This window comes from Talpa europaea (assembly GCF_964194135.1).
Source record: "Talpa europaea genome assembly, chromosome: X".
Classification (NCBI taxonomy): Eukaryota; Metazoa; Chordata; class Mammalia; order Eulipotyphla; family Talpidae; genus Talpa; species Talpa europaea.
The window spans coordinates 65856098-65881977 of record NC_140081.1 but is presented as its reverse complement, the minus strand read 5'-3'; the positions used below and the strand labels follow the sequence as shown (position 1 = coordinate 65881977).

The following is a 25880-nucleotide window of genomic DNA, read 5'->3' as shown; positions in this document are numbered from 1 at the left end:
ACAGTGTGCCCTGATTTTCTGCCGAGTAGCCCCAGAAAAGCTAGTTAAGAGAGATCATGAAGGTGCATTTAATCAAGTGCTTCATCACTTATAGATGCGTACGTCTTCAGTTGTACATGCTCACTCACATGAGTGTGTAAAGAGCAGTGCTTGCATATGTGTCATGTACAGAAAGGGCGTTTCATGCCTACTGATAAAAACTGCTGCAGAGGGGAATTGTATTGATGGAGGGCAATGAAGAAAATTTGAGCTAAATTGTGTCTATTTACGATTGGATTATGACTGGAGCATCAGATTAGCTAGTTTGAGTTTGGGGAGAGGATACTCGATTACTAAAGAGGGATAGGAGGGGGAGGGGCCCAAAGCTTTGCGCAGGAATGACTTCAGGGGAAGGTTGGGCAGGAGAGGTTGGGGGTTGGAACAATGTATCAGGGCAACCTATTTGGGAAACCCATCTGATCTCCTGCCTGTCTCCTCTCTTTCCTTTTCAGGTTGCCAGTAAAATGAAGATTTAAAAACAAATCTGTGGCCACAGAGACTTATGTACATATTGCTAAAAGAAAGAAAATCAATTACTTGGGGGAAAATTAGAGAGAAAAATGGTTTTAATGAATCGAGCTCCCCAGATATGACCACATATTTGCGGTTTACTGCCAGTCCATCCATGCTACTCAGTAGACAAGATCCACAGAACTCCCCCACTCCAGTCTCTGTTATTTTTAACTTTGCTGCTGACTGGTTATGTGACACCGAGAACATACCTCTTTCTTCTTTCTCAACTACAAAATAGGGATAATAATATTGAAAAATTGTATATATGTATTTTGCACTACTTGATGTTCTTTTAGATTAAAGCCCAACAAATTAGATACGATATCTAACATAAATACCTATGATCTTGCCACTGCCGAGGAGAAATAAGAGGAGCACTGTAGAAGGGAGGGGGCTTGGCAGGCAGGGATAGGATCAGTTTACTAAATTAGGGAGGAGTTAAGTTCTTTAAAATGCACATGGGCACTAAGGGTTTTGTGTGTGTGTGTGTGTGTTTTACCCTACAGGCTGAATCTGATTTAACAGGAACCTAATTTGATAATTCCTAGTAATGGTGGAGCTTCTGAAAAGCAATTTAAGAATACACATGCTTACATTGTAATACATAATCACAATCACCTACTAAGGCCCAAGGTTGCCCTTTAGAAGCTAAAGTCTGGCTGAATGTGGGCAAAGGCAGCCTTTGTAGTCTAAGGGGCAAAGTCACAAATTCACAGCTGCCAACTATATGCGTTAGGATTAGTTGGAGCAGTTGGAGCGTTCAACATTGATCAATAACTGGGAGTAAATAAGTATCTGGCAATAAGTGACCGGGTACTATTAACACACCATTGAGACAACTGAAATTGACTAGCTTACCATTCACATTCACACAGTAACTAAGTTCCGTCACATCAGAATTAGGTGTTATGGTTACTTTCCATAGAAATGGTAGAAGGAAATAGGCAGGAGACAAGCAGGACTTCAACAGAAAGGGCATTTTATGGCTATAAAAATGACTTTGATTTAACTTCATGACAAATCGTGCAGTATAAAGGAGGACATGAGGAAAAACACTACTGAGAACATCAAAAGGGAAAACTGCCTGGCTATATTGAAACATGGCACACCCTGGAATCCATAAAACCTCTTTTCCCTTAATTGACAATATTCTAATTAGCAAAGGGTAGATGTACTTTTTTCTAAATTGTCTCTATAACTTTGGGGGTAGATCGCATCTGTATACTTCATGTTCTTCAGAGCAAACTAGCTCAGATACAGGAGTCAGTGGCAGCTTAATATTTTGGATGTTAGCTATACAGCCACAAAAAGCCTTTTACCAGAGTTGACGAAGTAGCTCAGCAATGTTTGCTTTTCATGGGAAACAGAAAGAGCAGAACTCGAAAAGCCTGAAGCCCTTGTTTGTTGAAGAAGAGTCTTGTCATTTTTATCTTCTGTAATTCCACCAACTCATTAAAAGTCTTCATTTTTCTTAGTGATGGTTCAGGTGTTTAAAGACCCAATGAGAGTATATTTGGGGCTCTCTACATGGGTTTAGGACCTTCTTCCTGCTTGGTTGAATTCAGGGCAGAACGAAAACTTTTCACCACACACATTCCAAGGCCCAGGCTATCTTGTCTCAGTGCTATCAACTTTACCCCACAGAAGGCCTTTTCAGCAGAGGTTTTCAAATTCCAAGACAAGGCAACAGTCAAATGTTTAAAAGTAGTATACTGGAAAGTGGATTACACCTCCTGCTGTTACCCAGTTTTTTAAACAGAATCTTATCATGTCATGCAAGTTGTATTAGGTAGCAGTGAACATGCAAAGAAGAAGCAGACTCTGGGAGGAAAAATGTTTGAAACGAATCCCAACTGATCACTGAGGTCATTATGCAAATTTAGGAATAAAACATTTTTACTAACCTTGACTCTCTGGGCTGTGTGACATACCAAATTGTGATTAGCATCAGTAAACATACAGGAATGATAATTTTATTTTTTGGAGTGTCAGTGATTTAAAAGAAAATTCACCCAGTCTCTAATTTATTCATTAGAATAATGAAACATTTTATTTATTTATTTGTTTGTTTTTAAGATTTATTTATTTATTTATTTATTTATTTATACAAGCACTGGGTACAGTCAGAAGCGCGGGAGGGTGAGAGAATTCACCAGAGCCAGAGCGGGGAGCAGAGCAGGCAGAAGGACCGAAGTACACTGCTGAGGGGAGCAGCGGGCGGCAGGAGGGGTCTGCGCGCCATGGGGGACCCTCCTCCAGTGACCAGGGAGCAGCCGGGAATCAAACCGGTGCCGCAGAGGCTGCGGGCAGCTTCGCAACCCAGCGCTCAACCGCTACGCCACCGGGGAGGCCCAATAATGAAACATTTTAAGAGTTTTTACTATCTAAAAAGTCCTAAGATCATTATTAGGGAGGATAAAATGATGAATACAACAAGGTCCCTCTGTGAACTATCTCAGTGTACTGGGGTAAATAGTCTCAAGAAAAATTTAGTGGGCCCTCTCTTTGTATTTGTTTACATGCATTTAGATTATCAGCAATATAAGCTTTAGTTGAAAGCAAGGTCTAATCTCAGTTTTCTACTAATGGAGAAGAGACATGATACTAATTTTCTCTTAGACTATTGTAAATAGTCTCCTAATTGATCTTCGTCCTGTTAGTCTCTCCCCACCCCAAATCATCCCTCATATAAACTCCAGATTATATTTTCTAAAACATCTCTGTGAATATGTCACTTCTCATTGCATATTGAATAAAATATAAATTCCTTGGAAGGCTAGGCCCTTTACAATTAGGTCCATCTGACTACAGCCTCCTTTACACCTCCACTGTATTTCTCACAAGCCTGCATTATATGTAGCATCTTCCATGCTATCTGGGTGCACTATTTACTTACATGGCTATCGCTCCCATCAAAGACTGAGTTCCTTGAGTCAGGAGGGACCATGCATTGTTCTTTGTAGCCCCAGCTCCATGTCTGGCATATTAGTGTATACGTTGAAGAGCAAGTAAATAAATGGATGGCAAGAATTGCAGGGCAGGTCAGCTAGTTTGCTACCTAGCTGGTATGAATTTTTTCCCCACTCTTTTATGTAAATTATAATTTACATAATCAAGATATAATTTACAGAGAGTAAAATCCACCCCTTTTAGTATGTAGATCTAAAGTTTTGACAAACAGGGCCTCCCCGGTGGCGCAGCTGTTGAGCGCTGGGTTGCAAAGCTGCCCGCGGCCTCTGCGGTGCCGGTTAGATCCCCGGCTGCTCCCCGGCCACCAGAGGAGGGTCCCACATGGCGCGCAGACCTCTCCTGCCGCCCGCTGCTCCCCTCAGCAGTGTACTTCGGTCCTTCTGCCTGCTCTGCTCCCCGCTCTGGCTCTGGTGAATTCTCTCACCCTCCCGCGCTTCTGACTGTACCCAGTGCTTGTATAAACAAGAACAAACAAACAAACAAACAAATAAATTAAAAAAACATGCCTCTATAAAAAAAATAAATAAAGTTTTGACAAACATATACAATCATATAGCCACTATCACAATCAGGATATAGAACAGTTTCATCACCCCCCAAACTCCTGGTGTCATGCCCTCTCCCACCCTTAACCCCTGGTGACCACAGTCTCTTTTCTGTCCCTATGGCTTTTGCCTTTTTCAGAATGTCACATAAACTGAATCATTCAGTATGTAGCCTTTTGTGTCTGACTCCTTTCACTTAGCAAAATGCATTTGTGATTCACTCCTATTACTGCGTTGGCATGACATTTAAACAAAAGAGTGGTCAGAATGATGGGTGCTGGGAGGGGGTACAAAATTCTGTGTGAGTAGAAAGACAGGAATGTTTGCTTCGACTCGAAGAATTAGTAGAGATTTCATGACAAAAATAACATTTAAGCAGGATGTTGAAAGATAGGATTTTGGGGGGCACAAATGGTGAGGGAAGATATTTCAGCAAAAGAGATAGCAGGAACAAAAAATATCAGAAGCACAGGAGAAGGAGGAGGGAGAGAGGGCAGCAAAGGATAGGTGAGGGCTTGGCTGACCTCAAATAACACACAACAGTGTGGTCTTGGGGCCTCCCTGATGGCACAAGGGGTTAAGCACAGCACTGTGAAGCTGTCTGCAGCCAGCCAGCAGAGGAGGTGCCCACATGGCGCAGCAGACCTCTCCTGTCTCGCCCGCTGCTCCCCTCAGCAGTGTATTTCAGTCAGTCTGCCTGTTCTGCTCCCCACTCTGTCTCTGGTGAATCCTCTCACCCCCCACACCTCTGGCCTGTACCCCAGTTCTTGTATGCATAAATAAATAAATCTTTAAAAAAAACAATGTGGTCTTGATCTAGTAGGCAGTGGACAACCATTGAGGTTTTTCATTCAAGATTTTTTTTTGAGGAGAATAACAGTTCTGCCTATAGGTAATTCTGCCGCCCTGCCCAAAGTAAACTGCTCTCTGTCCAGGTGAGTATACAACTGTGACTCTTAAAACAAGGCAACAAATGACATATTAAGGATATAAAAATATCTTTACTACCTGTACTTGCTGGAAAATTCATTCACGAGATGGCTCAAATCAGTAAATACCAAAGGCTTTCTAACCTCTCCATTCATCTTGATTCTATGGTCAAGGTATCAGAAAGTCAGGTATTGTTCTTGGATCTTATTTTATTAGTTCCTGGATCCTATTTTATTAGTTCTCACAGAAACATCACCGGGGTAAGCAAGAATGTTATGGCTTCTGTCTTGGTGGGTAGCCAAAAAAAAAAAAAAATCCCAGTCAAAAAGCACTTCTTTATGTTATAAAAATCATATTATCCACTGGTATTACTCAAATTCCCATGTAAAATAACTTATTCTTATTTTTGGATGCTTTTTTTTTTTCTGGGAGAAGAATAGATAGCTCACCAAGGAGGAAATGCAGATGGTAAATAAGTATACCAAAAAATGTTCAACATCACTAACCATTAGGGAAATGCAAATTAGAACCACAATGTGGTATCAATGCATACCTACCAGAGTGGTCAAAATATTTAAAAGGTGGTAACACCAAATGGTGACAAGAATGTAGAGAAACTGGGCCTCCCTGGTGGCCAAGGGGTTAAGTCTCAGTGACATCACAGCTGTGGTCTGAGTTCAATGCCTGGCCAGGGAGCTGACCCACATATGGCGCAACAGACTTCTATCTTGCCGGCTGCTCCTCTTAGTATTGTATTTCAGTAGATCTGCCTGTTTTGCTCCTCCCTCTCTCTCTGGTGAGTGCTCTCACCCCCTGCTCCTCTGACCTACACCCCAAGTTCTTCTATGCATAAATAAATTTTTAAAAGAACACCCTCTTTAAATAGTTTCTATTTTATCTATTAATGTCTTATTTTGTATTGAGTTTTACCATTTCATTTTTATTTACATTTTTATCATTTCAGGTAGTATATTACAACGGTAGGGGAGAACAGGGATGGTACTTGCGATTAGGAAGAACTGTTTCAAGGACAAAGAGAATTTTTGGAGGAGAACATGAATTTTGTTGAAAAGATATTAGATAGTCAAGAATCAGTTTTATCTCTATAATAACAAAACAACTGTTTAAAAGTGGAACATTTGTTGTTTTGTTCAACCAGTATCTTTTATTTATTTTAGTGTCATGTTTTATTTACATTAGTATCATGTAAACATAAGTGATCCTATGATAAAGGGTCATTAAAATAGAAAGGGGAGCATGCAAGATTTTTAATGCTGTGATGAGAAAATAAATAGCTGAGTTGAGTAACATTTTAGATATGTACACAAAAATAAGGCAGAAAAAATACAATGAACTTGTGTCTTGCAGTAAATAATTTTCTGGTTCATTTTAGCTTATGACGTATTTAAGAATAGAAAGCATTCATGCTTCAAGTGGGTAGACATCACCAAAGTTCTGATGACCTTTCTCTTATCTGAGGAATTATATTCCTAAAACAAACAAAATCCTTGCCTTTCTGGCTTTTTTCTTCAGATGGTGAAATCAACTTTTTTTTTTTTGATAGTGAAATCAACTTTTTTCTTTTTTGAATTGAATTACACTTTCCACCCAAAGCTAGGTACACACCAGAAATATTATGTGGACAGTAATATTTTTTTCAGGGTCATTGTTTTAGTTCCCTAAAAAAAGAATTGAGTCAGATCTCAATTATAGGTACTAGTAGATGGGAAACAGTGATGTAGGTAACACAAAAGAGCAGATAATCAAAACAACACTTGGAGTTGGCTTTGAAATGCATTTTTGAGCATACTTTCTTCTTATGGTTTTCATAAGCATTCCCTTGAAACCCATAAGAGGTGACTCTGAGGTATGTTGAGCAATCCAAAAAAGTTAGCCCGAGATTTAAACACTGTCAGTGGACTGGCTGCATGCAGAGTTAAATTAATGGCACACCTTAGCATATTTATATTCTGTATATTACCTTGCTCCCATGAGCATGTAACCACTAAAGAGAATCTATGGATTCACTGGTCTTATTCATTCCGGGGAATTTATTCACATCTTCAAGGTGCTTGATTTTAAAGTAATCAATTAGATTGATTTTTGTTTTATTCAAATCTATTTGGCTGACCTTGACTCACTGAATATCTTGGTGTTTTTTTTAATTGAAAGGGTTGTCATAAGATGTCAGAAGAGACTGGAACTATTGCTTCAGATGTCGATATAGCAAGTTACTGTTTAAATGTGCTTTAGACAATACTAAGGTGTTTGGATTAGCTGTAAAAATGCTCAACATGCCCTCTGCTGGGCCTTTGTTTTATAAGATTGGAAGAGAAAAATGCTGTGTCATCTGGTTATACAGTGGGTTGAGAAAAGGAATTACACTCTGACTCATATGTGATGAACAAACCCTAAATACAAATTCACAAATCCTCCTGGCATAGATAAGTCTGACTCAGGTAGTTTCAAAAGGAAGATTTACAGTGCTATCTAGGCCCAAAGAAATGGAAATGTTATGTGCTTAGGAACTCTCTTGTGCTTTATGAAATAAAATAATCTTATTCTCAGGTAATCGCTCCATAAATGTGTAAGCCCACAAAATAATTCTGCCATGACAGAATATCTGGATGAATATTCTTGTGGATTTTGACTCAGGATTTTTGCAGGGTTTGCAAAGATACATTTCCACTCTCTCTCCACCCCTTGGGGTTTTATCTGAGGTGTAATCCTATAAATCAGCATTTATTCCTGTAAATTAAGTGGGTCATTTGCTTAGAAGGAAGAATGGAGAAATAGAGTCAGTGTTTTCTTTTTTTTTTAAAAAAAAGATTTATTTATTTATGCACAGAAGAACTGGGGTACAGGCCAAAGGTGTGGGGCATGAGATGATTCACCAGAGACAGAGTGGGGAACAGAACAGGCAGATTGACCGACATACACTGCTGAGGGGAACAGCAGGCGAGTCAGGAGAGGTCTGCTGAGCCGTGTGGGTTGCTGCCTGGCCAGGGATCAAACTCATGCTGCAGAGGCTACGGACAGACTCACTGGCTGCATCTTAATCTCTTGTGCCACCAGGGAGGCCCAGACTCAGTCTTTTCTTAGCAAAAATTATATACGTATTTGTTATAGATTAAAAGATTTATTAACACCCTGTGTGGTAAAATAGCAAATATTTAGCAAATATATTCCCAATAACTTCTTTCACAGTCAAATGGGGTTGCACACAGTTCAGTTGTATAACTTGTATACACAACCACTTTATAGTTGACCACATATCCCTGTTTATAGCTTCAGAAGAACTAAATAATGAAACTAGATGAAATCTGGAGGCTATTGTTTCCATTCTCCTCACCACCAACTGGCAATCAAAAAATAGAACTGGCCAGAATGTAGCTGGTCATTTTCTTTATGAATTCCTCCCTAAGGTACAAAAATCAATTTTTCATATCTCTGGGAACCAAAAAGTTTTCATTTTGTTAGACTAAAAATTCTTCTACACTCTTTAAATAAATGCTCTCAAATAAGCTGTTGTCTAAATTTTCTAAAGCATCCTCAAGTGCTTACATCATTAACGAAATGAACAATAAAAGGTGCCAAGCAGTGCTTGGAGTACTGGAAATATGCCTTTTGTTATGTGTTAGTGTTCACCGTTTCCCTTTTGTTATGGATGTTAGCGGCACATCAAAGACACAAAACTGACGAGGACAGGGAAACAATGATATTAAATGACTTTGGATTATCTTTTTTTTTTTTTGTATTTTAATAAAACAGGTCACTTTACTTGGGTGCCTCAAATCTGTGGTCAGTTTTCCAGGACTGGTTTTATAGTTTGTCTTTGTCTGACCCTTTGGTTTTGCTATATTCCACATATAAATGATACCGTTGGTATTTATCTTTCTCCTTCTGGCTTATTCAATTAGCGTAATCCCTTCCAGCTCCATCCTTGTTGCTGCAAATGGCATAAGTTTATCTTTTTTGATCACTGAATAGTATTCTATTGTGTATATATACCATATCTAAATAGAGTGAAACTTTACTAAATCAGATTTTCTTGAAGTTGGAAAGTTCTGTAACTGGAATCATAGAATATAGTAACATTTATTATTTTATAATATTTTAATTTCACTTATATAAAATTACCTATTTACATGTAAATTATATATTATTTATTTAATTTATATTTTTATCTTATTATTTGTTTTCGAGAAAGGCTAGTACTCATACTATGATGAAAGAAAATTTGTGGTGTCTGTAAGTTGTACACTGGGAACAGTGACACTGTATAAGAAAACCAGTTTTTAGAATATTTTCGGTAGTTTTTGTTTACAAGAAAACAACTAAACTATTAATTAAAATAATTTACATTATTCTTTGAAGCAGATTTCTATATTTGCATGGTATTAATGTTGATTATATTACTGTATATGTCTGAGAAAGATATTTTTAAAAATATCCTTGCGTAGTTTAGAGATTTCCTGTCATATAGGCCTTCCTAAACTTTTAACAAAACACAAAATTGCAGCTTGATTATTTTCCAATAATATGATAACACAACTGAACTGCTACTGAAATGATGCCAAGGTGGAGCATTGCTGTTTATCCTTTAATAAAAAGGCAAATATTATTTACAGTAAGATAGTTGCCTTTATATAATAATTTAAAAGAGTATCTAATGATGTAAAGGAACAGGCAAAACCAAACCAGAACAAACGCTTGAAATATGACTGCAAAGTGAGTCTACTAGAAATCAGAGATATCCTGCAGGGGAGGAGGCGGGAGAGGGATCAGAGGGAGGGAGGGAGGAACACAAGGGACTGAGGTGATGGTGCACGGGTGCATTGGTGAAGGAAACTCTATGGGGTCTACACCTGAAGGGTGGGGGGAAGCAAACGTTTAAAAATGAACAATGATGTAAAATTTATATAAATAAAAAATGTAAAAAAATGAGTCTACTAGAAAGGGAGCATGGGGTGGGGGGAGGAACAATGGCGGGAGAAGGCCCAGTGGACTATGGTGGATTATTGGAGGATTGCTACTGGTGTGGTAACAGTGTTGTAAAGTAATGTTACCTCAATAAAAATAATTTTTTAATATTTTATTTTATATAATTCTTACATCATTTTTCATTTTTGCACAATGTATGCATTTTCTTTTTCTTTTTTTAGAGGCATGTTTATTTATTTATTTGTTTGTTGGTTTATACAAGCACTGGGTACAGTCAGGAGTGCGGGAGGGTGAGAGAATTCACCAGAGCCAGAGCAGGGAGCAGAGCAGGCAGAAGGACCGAAGTACACTGCTGAGGGGAGCAGCGGGCAGCAGGAGAGGTCTGCGCGCCATGTGGGACCCTCCTCCGGAGGCCGGGGAGCAGCTGGGGATCGAACCGGCGCTGCAGAGGCCGCGGGCAGCTTTGCAACCCAGCGCTCAACCGCTGCGCCACCGGGGAGGCCCACAATGTATGCATTTTCATTTTGGTTATATTCCCCATACAATTGCACCCCTCCTTATTTTGACCCTAGTTCTTCCTCTCCTCCCCACCGCCCCCCCTTGTAGTGTGTCTCTGGTTTATAGTTGCTTGTTGATTTTGATTTTTACTTTGTATTAATTAGTCTTTTTCCTGGTCCCTTATTTAGGTTTTCTAAATTCCTGTTATGAGTGAGACCATCCGTTATTTTTCTTTTTCCTTCTGACTTTCAATAAAAATAATTTAATTTAAAAAAGTTTCCATTTTCTGAGATAATTAATCATTTCCCCACTCGTGTAAGTGCCAATCCCACATTTTAAATTGATATTGAACACTGATGGGAATTAATGAGGCTTTTTTATACTTTACCCAAACTCACAGAGTGATGCAAATCACTCCATCTAAATTAATTTACATAACTAAGTGAATGAGTAACATTAATTGTGCAATATTGTGCACTGAAGCAAGACCTGGACTAGAGTCTTGTTCCTTCACTCTATGGCTCTGTGTGGGTGTGAGCTCCCTTTATAGGTGCGTGATCACTAGTGGTAATCTAGGCAGTTCCTATTGCCAGAGCTTTATATAGAAGCAGTCTAACAAAGAAGTCATGTCCCTGATTGGCAACTAAGGGTGAGACACCAAATAGCTTCAGGAACAAGTGATACAGATATAAAGAACATTCTGTTAATAGCCAGCAAAGCTGTTATTAAGCTGAGGATCTCCAACTTATCTGACGTGACCACACTCTGTTGGCTACAGATAGAATTGTGAAGTAGGTAATATTTATGTGGAAAAGCATAGTACCACCACCACCACCCTCCCATTTCAGCCATTATATATAGAAAGTATGCTGGAGAGTTCTCAAAAAGTTGACTTGAAATACCATACGATCCAACTATTACACTTCTGGGTATCCATCCCAAGAATATGAAGGCACTCATTCAAAAATATATGTGCACCCCTATGTTCATTGCAGCACTGTTCACAACAGCCAAGGTGTGAAAATAAGTGCCCAGCAACAGATAATGAAGATGTGGTATATATAGACAATGGGATACTACATATAAAAAAAAGATGAAATCTTGCCATTTGACAACATGGAGGGGACTTGAGGGAATTATGTTTAGTAAAATAAGCAGAAAAAGGCAAATACCCTATGGTTTCACTCATGTGGAAGATATAGAAATGAAACAAACAAAACAAAAGCAAATCCTTAGATTCTAACAGGACAGTGGCTCCCAGTGAGGAAGGTGGTGTAGGGTGGATAAACCAGGTATAAAGGCTCAATTGTATGGTGGTGGGTGGAAACTAGACTTTTGGTGGAAATCATAATGTGGTACATACAGATCTGTAATATACACCTGAAAGATATATATATATATATATCTTTATATATATATATATAGTGTGTGTGTGTGTGTGAATGTTATTTCAAAGAAATTAAAAATAAAAGAAATGCTTCCTATGGACACCATACTATATGCTGTCTATACATGTGGAATCTCATTTAATAATTATAATCGCTCTATAAAATAGTACTACTAGTATTCCCATTTTACAGATGAAATGACTAAGATGAGATGACTTAAAATCAGAGAGGTTAAATAACTTTGCCAAGATCACACAGCAAGTAAACAAACAGTAGATCTGGGATTCAAACCAAGGTCTGTCTTCCCACAAAACGTATACCCTTGAATCACTAAGTACATGCCGCTGCTTCTCATAGAAACCAAGCTGCATATTTGAAGGCTCAGAGAGATAGTTATGAAATGTAAAACTTGGAGGGACAGAAGAAATAGTTGGCACTCAGTAAATATTTGCTGAAGAGATAAGTAAACCCTTGCTTTATAGATGGAAAAAAACCCCATTTTTATGTCTTGTATCCCCATGTTAGATAACCCAAGCGTCAGCTTGAGAGCTTGCTCTCCTAAGAGCTTTCTTCCCAGCCACAAACAGCTTCCCTTCGCCCAGGGTATGGATATGTAAACAAGAACAAACAGTACCCCAGGGCTTTATACTCCAGAGTTTAACCTCATTCGTTGTATCCCAGGTGGGTGAGATATCATGTGGCAACATGCAGCAGGTTAGAGCCCTACTATTTTTTAGGCCTTCTTTAAGCCCTTTCCTTGCTGAGCCAAAGAGCTGCAGTTTTCAGGGCAGAAAGAATGGGATTCTTTGAAAAATGGTCAGTGAAATGACACATCTTCTTCTGACAAAAATGCAGCTTACCCCTCCCTTCATCTGAGCTCTGTTCCAAGAATTCTACACAAAGCCCTTTGGTAAATATGGCCTTCTTGCATATCCTGGCTTTTTGACAAGACTAATTTTCTAAGAGCATTTGCCCTATGGTTGGAATGATGGTACTAAATTTCTCAGAATTAACCATTGTGGCCTCCGATTGTAGCTAATCTTATTATACTTAAGTTACTAAGCATTTAGATGCTGGTTATATACTATATGAGGCTAATAAACACAATAAGCAGAAAGTTATTTTTGACAAATGGTTATTGGTCCATGTAGACATTTTTAGATCTAAAATAATGTCAAACATTACAATCCTCCTCCTCTTCCTTCACTGAATTGACTGCTTTGAGGAAAATAACTCAATTTGCATTTCCATTTAAAAGCTAAAAATATACACAAGTAAATGTAGATTGGATTTAATTCAATTCTGGAATGCAGAGCATCCAAGCATTTAATAATTACGATTTTGACATCTTAAGGCCTTGACTAAATTTCCACCAGTTCTTACAAAAATCAAATCTCCTCCACTCAGATAGGCAATTAGCATTAGTCATAACAAACAAATCATTTCCTAAAACATTTGATTTATCAAAATGGCCAAAAAGAATTTTGCCAGGTGCTCATTCTTCATAAAGATTTCGTATTTTATGCAATATACTCCAGATACCCAGGTAACACTGAACTCATGTCCCAACTTGCATGTGATTTAAGACTTTAAAGCAGCTCCGTTTGGAACCTTAGGGCTGGGTAGCTTTACATTCAGGTTCAGCACCTATTACCCTGCACTGAACTCCTTCCTGCACAAACTCTGGTATGCCCCTCCTTCAGATCTTTGTAATCTACAATCAAAGCTCTACGAACAAATGCTTTTGATCTAAATTCTTTCTTATTTTCATCTCTAACCTACTCAGCTCTGCCCTTCCAAGCTCCTTCAAGAGTGCCGGCTGTCTTGTGAATAATTCTCTGATGTTTCATATACACCGACTTCTACACTGATGAACCAACTGCTGCACTTGCCTGAGACAACTTTGTTCCAGAATTTCGATTAAAACCTTTACATTAATGCCCCCTGGCCTCACATTCATGTCATGCCAATTTATTGCCCCAAATGAAGCTAATTTTGTTAATATTCTCTCTGTGCTCTCTTCTCCGTTCTGCTCATGCCTTTTCTTCTTTAACTGCTCCCTTTCCAAAAGTTTCCACAGTGTTTTCCAGATCTCTGGTTACATGACACACAAATAAAATTCCCTCATCTCTTCACTGAGGGCTACACTAAGGCTTGCCATTTCCTATGGCCCTTGACTCAGTGCTGAGGATACCACGTCTCCTTCAGTTGCTTTCAGTAGCAGCGGCTCATCCTTCCACACCACATGCATTTCAGGGCTCTTCTCACCACCACATGGCGTTTCCAGACCACTCTCACCCACACTCATGAAAAAAAAACCCGTTTTTTTTTTTTTAAGATTTATTTATTTATTTATTTATACAAGAACCGGGGTACAGGCCAGATGTGCGGGAGGGTGAGAGGATTCACCAGAGACAGAGTGGGGAACAGAACAGGCAAACTGACGAAATACACTGCTGAGGGGAGCAGCAGGCGAGACAGGAGAGATCTGCAGTTCCATGTGGGTCTCTCGCCGGCCGGCTGGGATCAAACCGGCGCTACAGAGGCTACAAACAGCTTCACAGTGCCACGCTCAGCCACCTGCACCACCAGGGGAGGCCCAAAAAAACACCTGTTTTCTGTAGGGTCCCCATGGCACTTGCTTTTATCATACTTTATTCCTTCCTTCCCCACATATATGAAGACTTTGTCATGTGCCTCCTAGTCATCCTCTGAACCCTAAGTCCTTCTATCAGCCTGTATTTTGACGTCATTGTGATTCAACTTCAGGACCTTTGCTTCCTCTTCACTTCACTCATTCCACTGGTCATAGTCATAGTCTGGGTATTATCTCCAGCTTGGTCTGCTCAGCCTCTGAAACCTTAATAGAAATATGTTATGACCTGATCACCTACCCTTGTAACTCTCTCTTTTATATTCCCTCTGCTGATATTTGAGTTGTCTGTTCTTACCTTCCATAACTTTAATATCCATGTTGATGGCTCTTGTAATCCCCTGACTGCGTACACTTACATTTTTTTTTTAGCTGTAAGCACTTTAACATTTTTTTTTTTTTTTAGTATTCTGACTTTTACTCATTGTATAAATATCAGTTCTACCTATGACCTTTTCCTCTTTGAGGGCAGTGATTGATTATGTTTTTGCACATACCTCGCATACTGCATGTCCACAAGAAAGGAATGATTAAGAGCACCGATTAAGCACTGATTAAGAGCGTGGACTCTGGGGCCTCCCTGGTGGTGCAGCGGGTTGAGCGCAGCGCTGTGAGGCTGTCCGCAGCCTCTGCAGAGCCGGTTCAATTCCCTGCCAGCCAGAGCGATTCCCACATGATGCCACAGACCTCTCCTGTCTCGCCTGAATTCTCTCACCCTCCTGCGCCTCTGGCCTGTACTCCAGTGCTTGTATAAATAAATCAATCTTTTATAAAAAAAAAAAAAGCATGGACTCTGGAGTCATGATATTAAGTTTCCAATCCCAGTTTTGCATCTTAGTAACTGCATGACCCTATGGAAGTTAACCAACCTTTTGTGCCTCAGTTTCTTTATGTATAAAATATATAACTCAAAAATCAAAATCAACAAGCAACTATAAACCAGAGACACACTACAGGGGTGGGAGGAGGGAGTAGGATTAAAACAAGGGGTGGGGGGAATTGTATGGGGACTATAACCAAGATGAAAATGCACACATTGTGCAAAAGTGAAAAATGATGTAAAAAATATGTAAAATTTAAAAAAATAATAATAAAAATAAATAAATAAAATATATAACTCACGGAGTTGTACCTCACAGAATTGTTGAAATTAGTACACTTAGAAGAATGTTTGGCACATAGAAAATAACTATCAATTGCCTTCATTAAGGGCAGGGAAAAACACAGATTTTAACAGGAGTAAAGTGCAATATTGCAAGAAAAAAGGCGCTCCAAATATTTTTATGAATAATGGCACTGTAACAGTCACTTGAAAATCAAAAGCAAGTGAATTTTTAAGCAAAATTTCATTTCCAACTATTTGTACTTTCCACCAAGGAGATTCCAATGTACAGGTTACTACCAGAGATGAGTTAATTTGACCACAGGGTGTCACTATCTTTGCATGGTGAAGCCATTAAATGGTCATACTGAGAATATGTATTATTAAAAATTTAGATAAAAATATATAAATCTAAAATATTTCAATACTAGTATATTATTAAACATTTATGTAATCATAGCAGGTTCAGTGCATAAGTGGAATAGTTTGTTGCTTATACGATGTGATGAGGGGTGCTCTGAAATATTTCCCCAAATTTACTCCTCCACAATTCTGTGGAATGTCCTGATAGTTGTCCCCAGTTAGAAATGGAGTTTGTTTGCTTAAGTCATGTTGTTACCAGGAACAACTAGTAAAGCTCCCCTTGGGATACTTTATCAAAGTTGTGCCTGAAATTCCCTACATGAGGACACAGGATTTACAAGTTTAGATGGAAATGGCTATAATTTATTTACAAGAAGTCCTTGATGCCGACTGAAGGTAAGTTTGAATGGTGCAGGAAGGGTGGCTGGAGTAAGGAGACATAGGAACTACAGGTTGCAGTGTAGAGAGGGAAAGAATATTTAAGAAGTAGCCTGTTTTGTTCAAACCTGCTTAAACATTTCTCTGTTCTCTCGCTCGCTCTCTCTTTCTCTCTCTCTGTCTCTTACACAATCACACACATGCTTTCCTAATAATTATCGATAATTTGGGGGAAATAATGGTCTTGGCAGCATTTCATAATATAACAAACGTCAAAATTTAGGAGGAAAAAGCCAAGACTTAAGCAAAGAATATATTGATGAACAAAAAACATGTGCTTAGATTCTTACAAATAGTCCTTGATTTAAAAAAAAATTAAGATTATTTATTCATGCATAAAAGAACCAGGGTACAGGCCAGATGCTCAGGAGGGTGAGAGGATTCAGCAGAGACAGAGTGGGGAACAGAACAGGCAGACTGACGAAATACACTGCTGAGGGGAGCAGCGGGCAAGACAGGAGAGGTCTGCTGTGCCACGTGGAATTCTCCCTGGCCGGTTGGGATACAACCCGTGCTGCAGAGGCTGCGGACAGCTTCACAGCACTGCGCTCAACCGCCTGCATCACCAGGAGAGACCCGAGCCCTTGATTTTAAAATGGAGGAAGGAGAGAGAAAAATGTACTTTACAGAGCTCGTAGTGAATTTACTCATTTTGTTTTTTCTGGAAACCAGCATCCAGAGGTGCTGTATCTTTGATTTCTTATAAAAAATATAAACCCTCATGCTGATAGGCATGCATGTACTTGTATGGAGAGGGTGGGGACAGGGAGAGAGGGAAACAGAGAGATAGAAACAGACAGAGAGGGTACTTGGGAACTTAATGCAAGTACTAGAGAGAGGTAGTAAAATCCTGTTATTATAAGCCAGGTTATATCAAAGCTTGTGATGTCTATAGATTTTCATAAATTTCAAACATAACTGAGATGTTTTTCAGACCTATCATGTAATATATTTGTAAGTGCATCCTATGATTATATTAGCTCTTAAAATAACTGTCATACTTCATTTAGTTTGTGGTACAATGTGATTGTCAAATATTTGCTTGTAAACTTGTCTTTTTTGTCCCATTTTTTCTATTTCATGTCTCCACATTTATTATTTATTTCTATACATTATTACATTTCTGTAACTGTTCATTATGGCTTGTTTTTAATAAGTTATTCTCCTAATTTGTCAGGATGCCTTTAATTTTTATTTGTGTCTTAAAACTTGACACTCAACTTGGAGTCATATTTAAAAGCAAGAAAATGTTTTTAATCCTTTTATCTGGGACACCAATATCTGAAAAAGAAAAAGAAAAACAATACTATTCCTTTTACCTATTATTTCTGTATATCATGTTATATTTCCCATAAGCTGACAGTAAGATACTGAATTTCCCCTTTAGGTTCTATCTTACAATAGTGAGTATATCTTTATTTATATCTATCTATGCATAGCCATATATAAATGTATGTTCCTATTTTAGCTTGCCAATAAAGATAAAAATATCCACAAACCTTACTGAAGTCCTGAAACTTCTATCAAAACAACACACTTAATAGTGGAACAGTGAGAGTGTTGTTTTAGTAGTGTCAGGAATAAGTCAAAGATGTACACTATTATCACTTCTGGGGTTGTAAGAATGGTATAAAACCATTGGTAAGAACTAAGAGGTAAAATTAATATAAAAGAAGAGGCAAAACATTTTGATAAAATGATTATCTTGAAAACTCAAGAGAACCAATGGACAAGCTATTAAAATTAATAGGATTTCAAGGTAGCCAGGTGCAAGATCAACATTTATAGTGATGCATGATCAATATCAATATTATTTAACTACTGTCTATAATAAGCAGAATTGAAAATAACCCAGATATCCATAAATTGGGGTGTAGTTAAATAAACTATGAGTGTGTACATACTATGGAATATTATGCAGTAGTTAAAAGAATGAGTTAGCGCTAAATATAAATTTAATGACATGGAAATAACTTCAATGCTTGCTGTTCAATGACAAAAGCAATCTACAGATTAACTGTGTTAATGTTAAAATAAAATACAATTTGATCACATGTATAGAATTTATATATAACATAGAGTATATTTTTGTTATTAATGTTCATATATAATCTATCTATATAATATGTAAGTGTACATGTATATATATAGAGAGAGAGAACATTAACTGAAAAAGTTTGAAAGATTACATAATGAATGGTTATCTCTGGGAAGATGACCAAATTTGGGGGTGTTAGTGGTGGGGGGGACTTCAATTATATTGTCAGGTTTTTTAAAAAGATTTATTTACTTATGCATACGAGAGCTGGGGTACAGGCCAGAGGTGTGGGGGGTGAGAGGATTCACCAGAGACAGAGTGGGGAACAGAACAGGCAGATTGATTGTAATACACTGCTGAGGGGAGCAGCAGGAGAGACAGGGGAGGTCTACTGTGCCATGTGGGTAGCTCCCTGGCTGGCAGGGGGATTGAACTAGTGCTTCAGTGGCTGCGGACAGCTTCATAGATTGCGTCTTAACCCCTTGCGCCACCCCTTTTTTTTTGTTTTTTTTTTTTTAAGGAGAAAATATTACTTGTACAGATAAAAATTTAAAAAATTTGTTAAATGCTTTAGTTTGCTGAAGTCACCTTATCCAGGTTGTTTAAACTTGTGCACCTTTCCATGTATAAAAGGGAGTTGTTTGTTTTCTAGTTTCTTAAAGTATCACTTACACAACAACTCACAAAATCATCTGCTAAGCTCAGTAGAGTGGGTATAATAGCAAACATGACAGACGTGGTCCCTCCTCTTCTGGAACTTACAATCAAGTGGGAGAGACAAATAATAAAATAACAAAATAATTACACCTTATAAGAGATTTAAACAGAAATGGGCAGCAGTTTTCAAAGGGAAATAATGTGGATGAGGGAGACTTCTTAGAAGAGACTTTAAACTGGGATTTGGAGGACCTACTATGTGTGCTAGTGATGGTGGCAATGGGGAGAAAAGCAAGCCAAAAGGATCTCACATAGAAAAAACTTCATGTGTTAGAGAAAATACCCCAAAGCTAGAGTGGTTTAGCACCGTTGGGGAGATGGAGGGAGGCACTGGAGGCAAAGGCCAGACCACACAAGTGCTTTAGGCATGGTAAAATTTACATTTTATTCTAAGAAAAAAGGAAAGGCACAGGGGAGGGGTCTTTGAGAAGAGGAGCAATGTGATCCAACCTATATTTTAGGAGACAATGTGAGACATGATGGTTGCCAGGCTAGGCTGGTGGTGGGACTGTAAATGCTTATATTTTTGCAGGCAGCATATATGAAAATACGAAGCAGAACTGACTCAGGTAGAGGGAACAGCAAGTACAAAAGCTTGTTCATATTTCTTTATTGGTTTAGAAACAGCAAAAAGAGCAGGGTGGCAGAGGTTCACCCTAGTAATCAGGGGTGAGAGGCACGGAATAAGGCCTGATAATACAGGGCCTTGTGCCACATGGCATGAATCTTGGATTTTATTTTAATTGGAACTGAATTACATTTTCTGCAGGATCACCCTGGCTCTTGTGTGGAATACAGACCGTGTAGAGGGGTGAAAGTAGCAGAGAGACCATTTGGGAAGCTATTGCACTGGTGAGAGATGATAATAGCCTGTGCTCTGATGAATGCCGCAGATTTATTTGTTTATGCATGCAAGAGCTGGGGTACAGGATTTAAGACCTGCTTGGAGATAAGCTCAACAGGACTTTGTTTAATGAGAAGAGTGAAGGAGGGAGAGGTACCGGGGACTTTCAGTTTCAAGGTCAGGGAAGAGTTTCATGGAATTGAGGGACTGAAAACACCCAGGTGTGGCTAGGATCAGCAAGAGGACGGAGGAAACGTCAGTGCTAGGCAGGGCCAGGTGATTCAGGGCTGGGTAAGGACATGGGAAGGGCTTTGAACTTCTAGTTCCATTGGAGGCAATTGAAGGGTATGAGAGTGTGATTTATCTTCTTCAAAATGCCTATTTGGCTTCAGTGTAGAGAGTGGGCTTAGAAGGGGACAAGAGAAGGAGGGAGATCAGTTTGAAAGTTACTGCAGAGGTCTAAGATAGCCAAGATGAAATCTTGGAGATGGTCACAAGGAGATAGACTTGAGATTCATTTGAAGGGGAACTGATTTATTTTCTTGAATTAAGCTCACACACATATATATTATACATATATAGCTCTAATATATATATATAATATAATATATATCTGCAATAGATAGGAGAATCTAAGTCTTATTGAAGTTTTTATTACCTTCTCATTTCATTTATATGCTATGTTTTTATTTCCGCTCTCATTTCCAGAAAAAACACTTTTATAAAGCTTGTGAGTTTGCTGCTATGACTAAACCCTTCCTTTTCATGTATTTAATTGCTCTGGATTTAGTGAGTTTTGGGGAGTCTGAAATGCCACAAACTTCACCTTCTAATCCACTTATTAGACACAGCCAAAATGACAAAAAATAAGTATCCCTCCCAAATTGTTGCCTTCACTACATTCAAATCTAAACATTTCTTTAGGCTATTTACCTATTAATGGCCTATTTAACTTTCAAAACCTGTTTGCTCAGCAACCAAATGTTTAACATGTTCTGAATTTTCTGCTTTTATAAGTAAGGTGTCCTAACTTTTCTTGAACATCTGGGACAAACAGAACTGGATGGATGTTTCTGCAGAATTTGGAAAGGGTTGTTAAGAAGTTACATAACCACTTAAGGATCACCATTCCAATTCCATCAAAACAACAAGTCAAAACACACAGCAAATCGGGAAATGTTTAATTAAATGTTTACCTCCACATCCTGCACTATATACTATTCCTTTTCAGGGGGAGCTCTTCTCAGATAGAAATTGGTCCCTTCTGGGCCTCCCCGGTAGCACAGCGGTTGAGTGCTGGGTTGTGAAGCTGCCTGCAGCCTCTGCAGCGCCGGTTCAATACCCAGCTGCTCCCCAGCCACTGGAGGAGGGTCCCACATGGCGCGCAGACCTCTCCTGCCGCCCGCTGCTCCCCTCAGCAGTGTACTTCGGTCCTTCTGCCTAATCTGCCCCCCCTCCACCCCCCCACTCTGGCTCTGATGAATTCTCTCACCCTCCCGCACTTCTGACTGTACCCAGTGCATGTATAAACAAAAACAAACAAACAAATAAATAAATAAAACATGCCTCTATAAAAAAAATAAAAAGAAAAATAATATTAAAAAAAAAAGAAATTGGCCCCTTCAGAAAAAGAATTCTGCTAGTTACCAAGGGCAGAAATAGACCCAACCCAGGGGTAAGGATTTTGTGTCCCCACATCCTGAAATCATGAGAGGTGGTGGGGGGCGGGCAGGAACATCCCTTAGGCTTTTATTGTAGACCTTGAAAGTGAAAGAGAGGAACAAAACTTGTAAAGAGAGGAGAGGTGTATTTGAATAACAGTAAGGCATGGGCATAGTGCATGTTAGTCAAGAATGAAACAAGCAGTCCCTGGCGCCTGGGGCTTGGCCTGATGTTTGGCCTTGGTGTTATTTTGTTGAACATATTACACAGCATCAACATTACAGAAGGTTATGCTGTGGCTTTGATGGGTCAAGACAAAAATACACACTCACGTCTGAACATACTCTAGATATGAAAAGTGCCCAAGCCACAAATTGACCAAACATTTGCATCCTAAATAACAAGTGACTGCTGCTTCTTGACCAATGACAATATTGTCCTTGGCTAAATCTTCCTCACTTTTATTTAGAAATCAGGTCACAGAATTACTCCTACTTACTGACTGCAACCAAATGCATAACAAAGCCACCTAGAGTGACCAATTTATCCCGGTTTTCCCAGAAATTTCCTGGATTTAGCAGTGAAATTCCCCAGTCGCAGATAGACGGGGATGTCTGGTTAACGGCCTGCTTCCTTAAAGCGTCCCCCACATCTTTGAAAACGAGCCGAAGTTCTGTCTAATGCCCTCTTGTTGAGAAGCCATAGCGTCCCAAGATGTGCATTCTCCAGTTGTTGCAACAACAAACCCAACTTTTTCAGCTACAGGGAAGAACGAAAGGGTGCCACAGCCCTGAAGGGGCTGGAGTGTGGTTTTCTGAAAGGGCAATTTTTAGGGATAAGAAAAGATGATGAGATGGAAGGTGAAGCTACAAATTTGTTAGGAATTTTTGCCACACCCTTTTCCTAAACAAAACACTTAAGAAAAGACAACAAAACCACAAGATTTTGGCTTCTGTTATAAAATAAAGACACTGTTTTGAATGGACTAGAGGTTGACCATCATTTTCATATTCCTATTTGCTTTATTTTATTTGTTGATTACATCATAGAATAGTATCTATGGAAGGAAATTGCTGGGAAGGAAGAACTTCAGTGATAGGGCCTTCCCGCTGGCACGGAGGTTGAGTGCTGGGTTGCGAAGCTGCCCGCAACCTTTGCAGCGCCGGTTCGATCCCCGGCTGCAGGGCAAGGGTCCCACATGGCATGCAGACCTCTCCTGCCACCCCCGCTGCTCCCCTCAGCAGTGTACTTCGTTGGTCTGCCTGTTCTGTTCCCTGCTCTGGCTCTGGCGCTTCTGACTGTACCCAGTGCTTGTATAAATAAATAAATAAATCTTTAAAACAGAAAAATAAAAAAAAATAAACTTCTTAAAAAAAAAAAGAACTTCAGTGACACTTGTTCATAGGTCTTTCTTAAACTGAAAAACATTAGCGTCATTGTTTTTATTCTTTGGAGTCAAGATCATTCAGTGTTAAAGATCCATAATCATTACATAAAATAATGGCCCTGGAATAGTGCCTGGCAGATAGTGAATGACCATAAATACTAACAATTACAATCGCTATCGTTATGCTCTCTTTTCTAATGTGCCTATTTGAAAAAGGGCAATGCTGTAGGTTTTTTTTTTCTTTTTACATTTTAAAAGGACAGGTTTATTAGGAAAAGAGAAAGGGAAAAAGAGAGACACCTGCATTGTCACAGGCAGGCAAGGAGGAGAGTTGCCAAATGCTGCGGTTTTAAAAAAATGTTTTTTATCATGTATCCTTGATTATTTGGCTGTGTATATGACATGATAATTGTAACTGCCTTGTTTTCTAAACGCTGCTCAGAGTCATATATTAAAACCTGCAAGTATGTGTGACCTTTGGCAAGATTTACTGAGTGACTTTGGGTAAATCTTTTAAATTCAGTGGCTGGATACCTGTAGTCCACTAGATATTGGCCCTTTCTGCACTTTGTAAAGTAAGTTTTGAAAATAGGACTACTTTAGTACTTTAGTTTGATACTGTTTACACTTAAAAACAACAGCAGAGTTAATAAGCAGAATGTGATTATCCATAGACAATTCCAGAAACCTGGACTACTCAGAATCTTTAAATTGTAATATAAAAAAGTAGGTTCCATAGAACAGGTTTACTTTCTATTTTTCATCATAAAGGTACCTTATTTTATTTTTGTTATAATAAAAATCACTTGAAAAAATATAAGAATTTGGGGAGAATGCTTATGAAACTTTTTTAACTTCAAAAAAAAAAAAGTGAATGCCTGAGTTTTGGCAATGTCCAGGATATGTTATAAAAGAGTTGAGTTAGAGATTTACAGTAATTTTGTACAGCTGAAAGACCATCTTCATTGTGTTTTTGATAACCAAAGAAAAACAAGAAGCTTGTTTTTCAAACATTAGTACTAAATTGTCTTTTTTTCCCCCTAAATTGTCTTATTATATGTATGCAACCAGGGATGATCCACTCACTCCACTATTAACACAAAATTGATTTTCTCTCCTTTACAATTCCAGAATCTGTTTAATTTAATTTACATTAACTTTCTCAGAGGCCACATTTGGCAATGACAACACCAATTATCCTGACACTGTGTTCTGTCACTTCTTACCTTGTTTGAAATTATTACCATTTCCCCGCCCTGTGGCCAGGTCTGGGGCCCCAAACGCCAACACCCACCCATAGTATAGAAAACGTGGCTCAGGCGTCTACTTCTTCACTGGTTTAAAAAACATTTATTTGGAAAGTGGCATTAACAAAAAAACAGCCATTCTCAGTCAGAAGCAAGTGCCTTTAGGTAGTGAATAAATTAATGGTTATATTTAGTGAAGTCATAAGCAAACATTTCTAAGGGAAATCTTTACTTTTGTTGTGAATCATCGTGTTATCCTATTTCTGCCATACCCTTTTCAATGTATAGGTTTTCTTACAGAGTAATTGCTTAATGTATTAGTCCCACAGATACAAATCTCACATGCCTACAGCATAGTTGAACTCTCATTTCTGTAAACATTTTGCACACTTACAACATACTGGTAGTTAATCCTAAGAATGAATTGGTGTTGCAACTACCCTGTGCTTGACTACATAACAACCTTTTTTTACAACACAAAATGAATCAAACTGAAAAGTACAACTTAATCATGAAATTCAAATTTAGTTTTCTTTAATGTTTAGAGGTAAAGGCACACTTATTAAACAACCATTACATAATACACACAGAAAACTAATACAGCTAAGAGGTCTGCAAGAAAACAGGAACCACTGACAAATACTGAGTAATAGTAGTAAAGGATTTCCAAGTAGTGCTGGGCAAGAAAATATAAAGGAAAATTATTTTACAATCTCATTGCCAGATCCAAGGGTAATTCTAGAAGGAAAATACCATTTGAAGATAAACAAAGACATTAACCCTTCTGCAGAATGCATAATTACTTACCGAAGTTTGCCATCTGTATCGTCTGGTTGCCAGGGTCTGGACCATTGTAAATCACAACAGCGTCAGCATTTCTTCTGCCCGCGATTTGAATTTTTTCAGAAAATGTACAATTTCCTCTTTCTATCAGCGCAATCCAGGGCTCGTGAGTATTAGTAAACTCAGTGCTGGGGTCACAAGCTTGGTAGTTGTTCTTTGGGATGCCCACCACCCCCCCAGCATTAGCCAATGGTGAGGCTATTCCATAAATACCACATTCACATGTCTCTGTGGTAGTCTCGTTGCTGGTTTCATTGTAGTAAGTCACAGTCACATTGGCATCCACTACAAAAGATGCTGTGGTTTTAAATAAGAAGGTAAAAATTACAAGCAGCCGAAAACAACTGAACTTATTCTCCTGTTTCATTGCTCGTTCATTTGAGTATAAAATTTAAAATGCCTGCTGATATTTCCAACTATCAGTCACCATTTGTCCACTCAGGTCCCCGCTAAGCAGAAGTTTGAAATTTCAGTTGCCTAGTAGGTAACCGATCTCACCTGTAGCAACATAAGCTCTGAATACATCAGCTCGCTTTTACTTTAGTTATCTACTTTCCCTTTTGCCAGCCCCTCCTCCAACTGTACACACACATAACCCTTAACCAGGACTGCCTTAGCAATACATAACACCATCAACTTTATTCTACATATCAACTTATCAGGACTGGATGGCTTCGTGCACTGACATTTTTTTCTGCTTACTGTTAGAGCTAATGCAGTTTCATAAACATGGAGTGGATTGGAATGAGGAACTGAACT

General features: G+C 38.7%; 1 protein-coding gene across 1 annotated transcript in view; it reads right to left on the bottom strand.

The window, feature by feature from the left end:
* Positions 1-25488, bottom strand: part of RNF128 (ring finger protein 128) — a gene marked incomplete at both ends in the record, with an annotated part of 94185 nt that extends 68697 nt beyond the window's left edge. The window contains one exon of the mRNA XM_084258242.1: positions 25086-25488. Within this exon, the coding sequence (XP_084114368.1) occupies positions 25086-25488 (403 nt within the window). The remainder of the gene's footprint in view (positions 1-25085) is intronic.
* Positions 25489-25880: the final 392 nt, after the last annotated feature.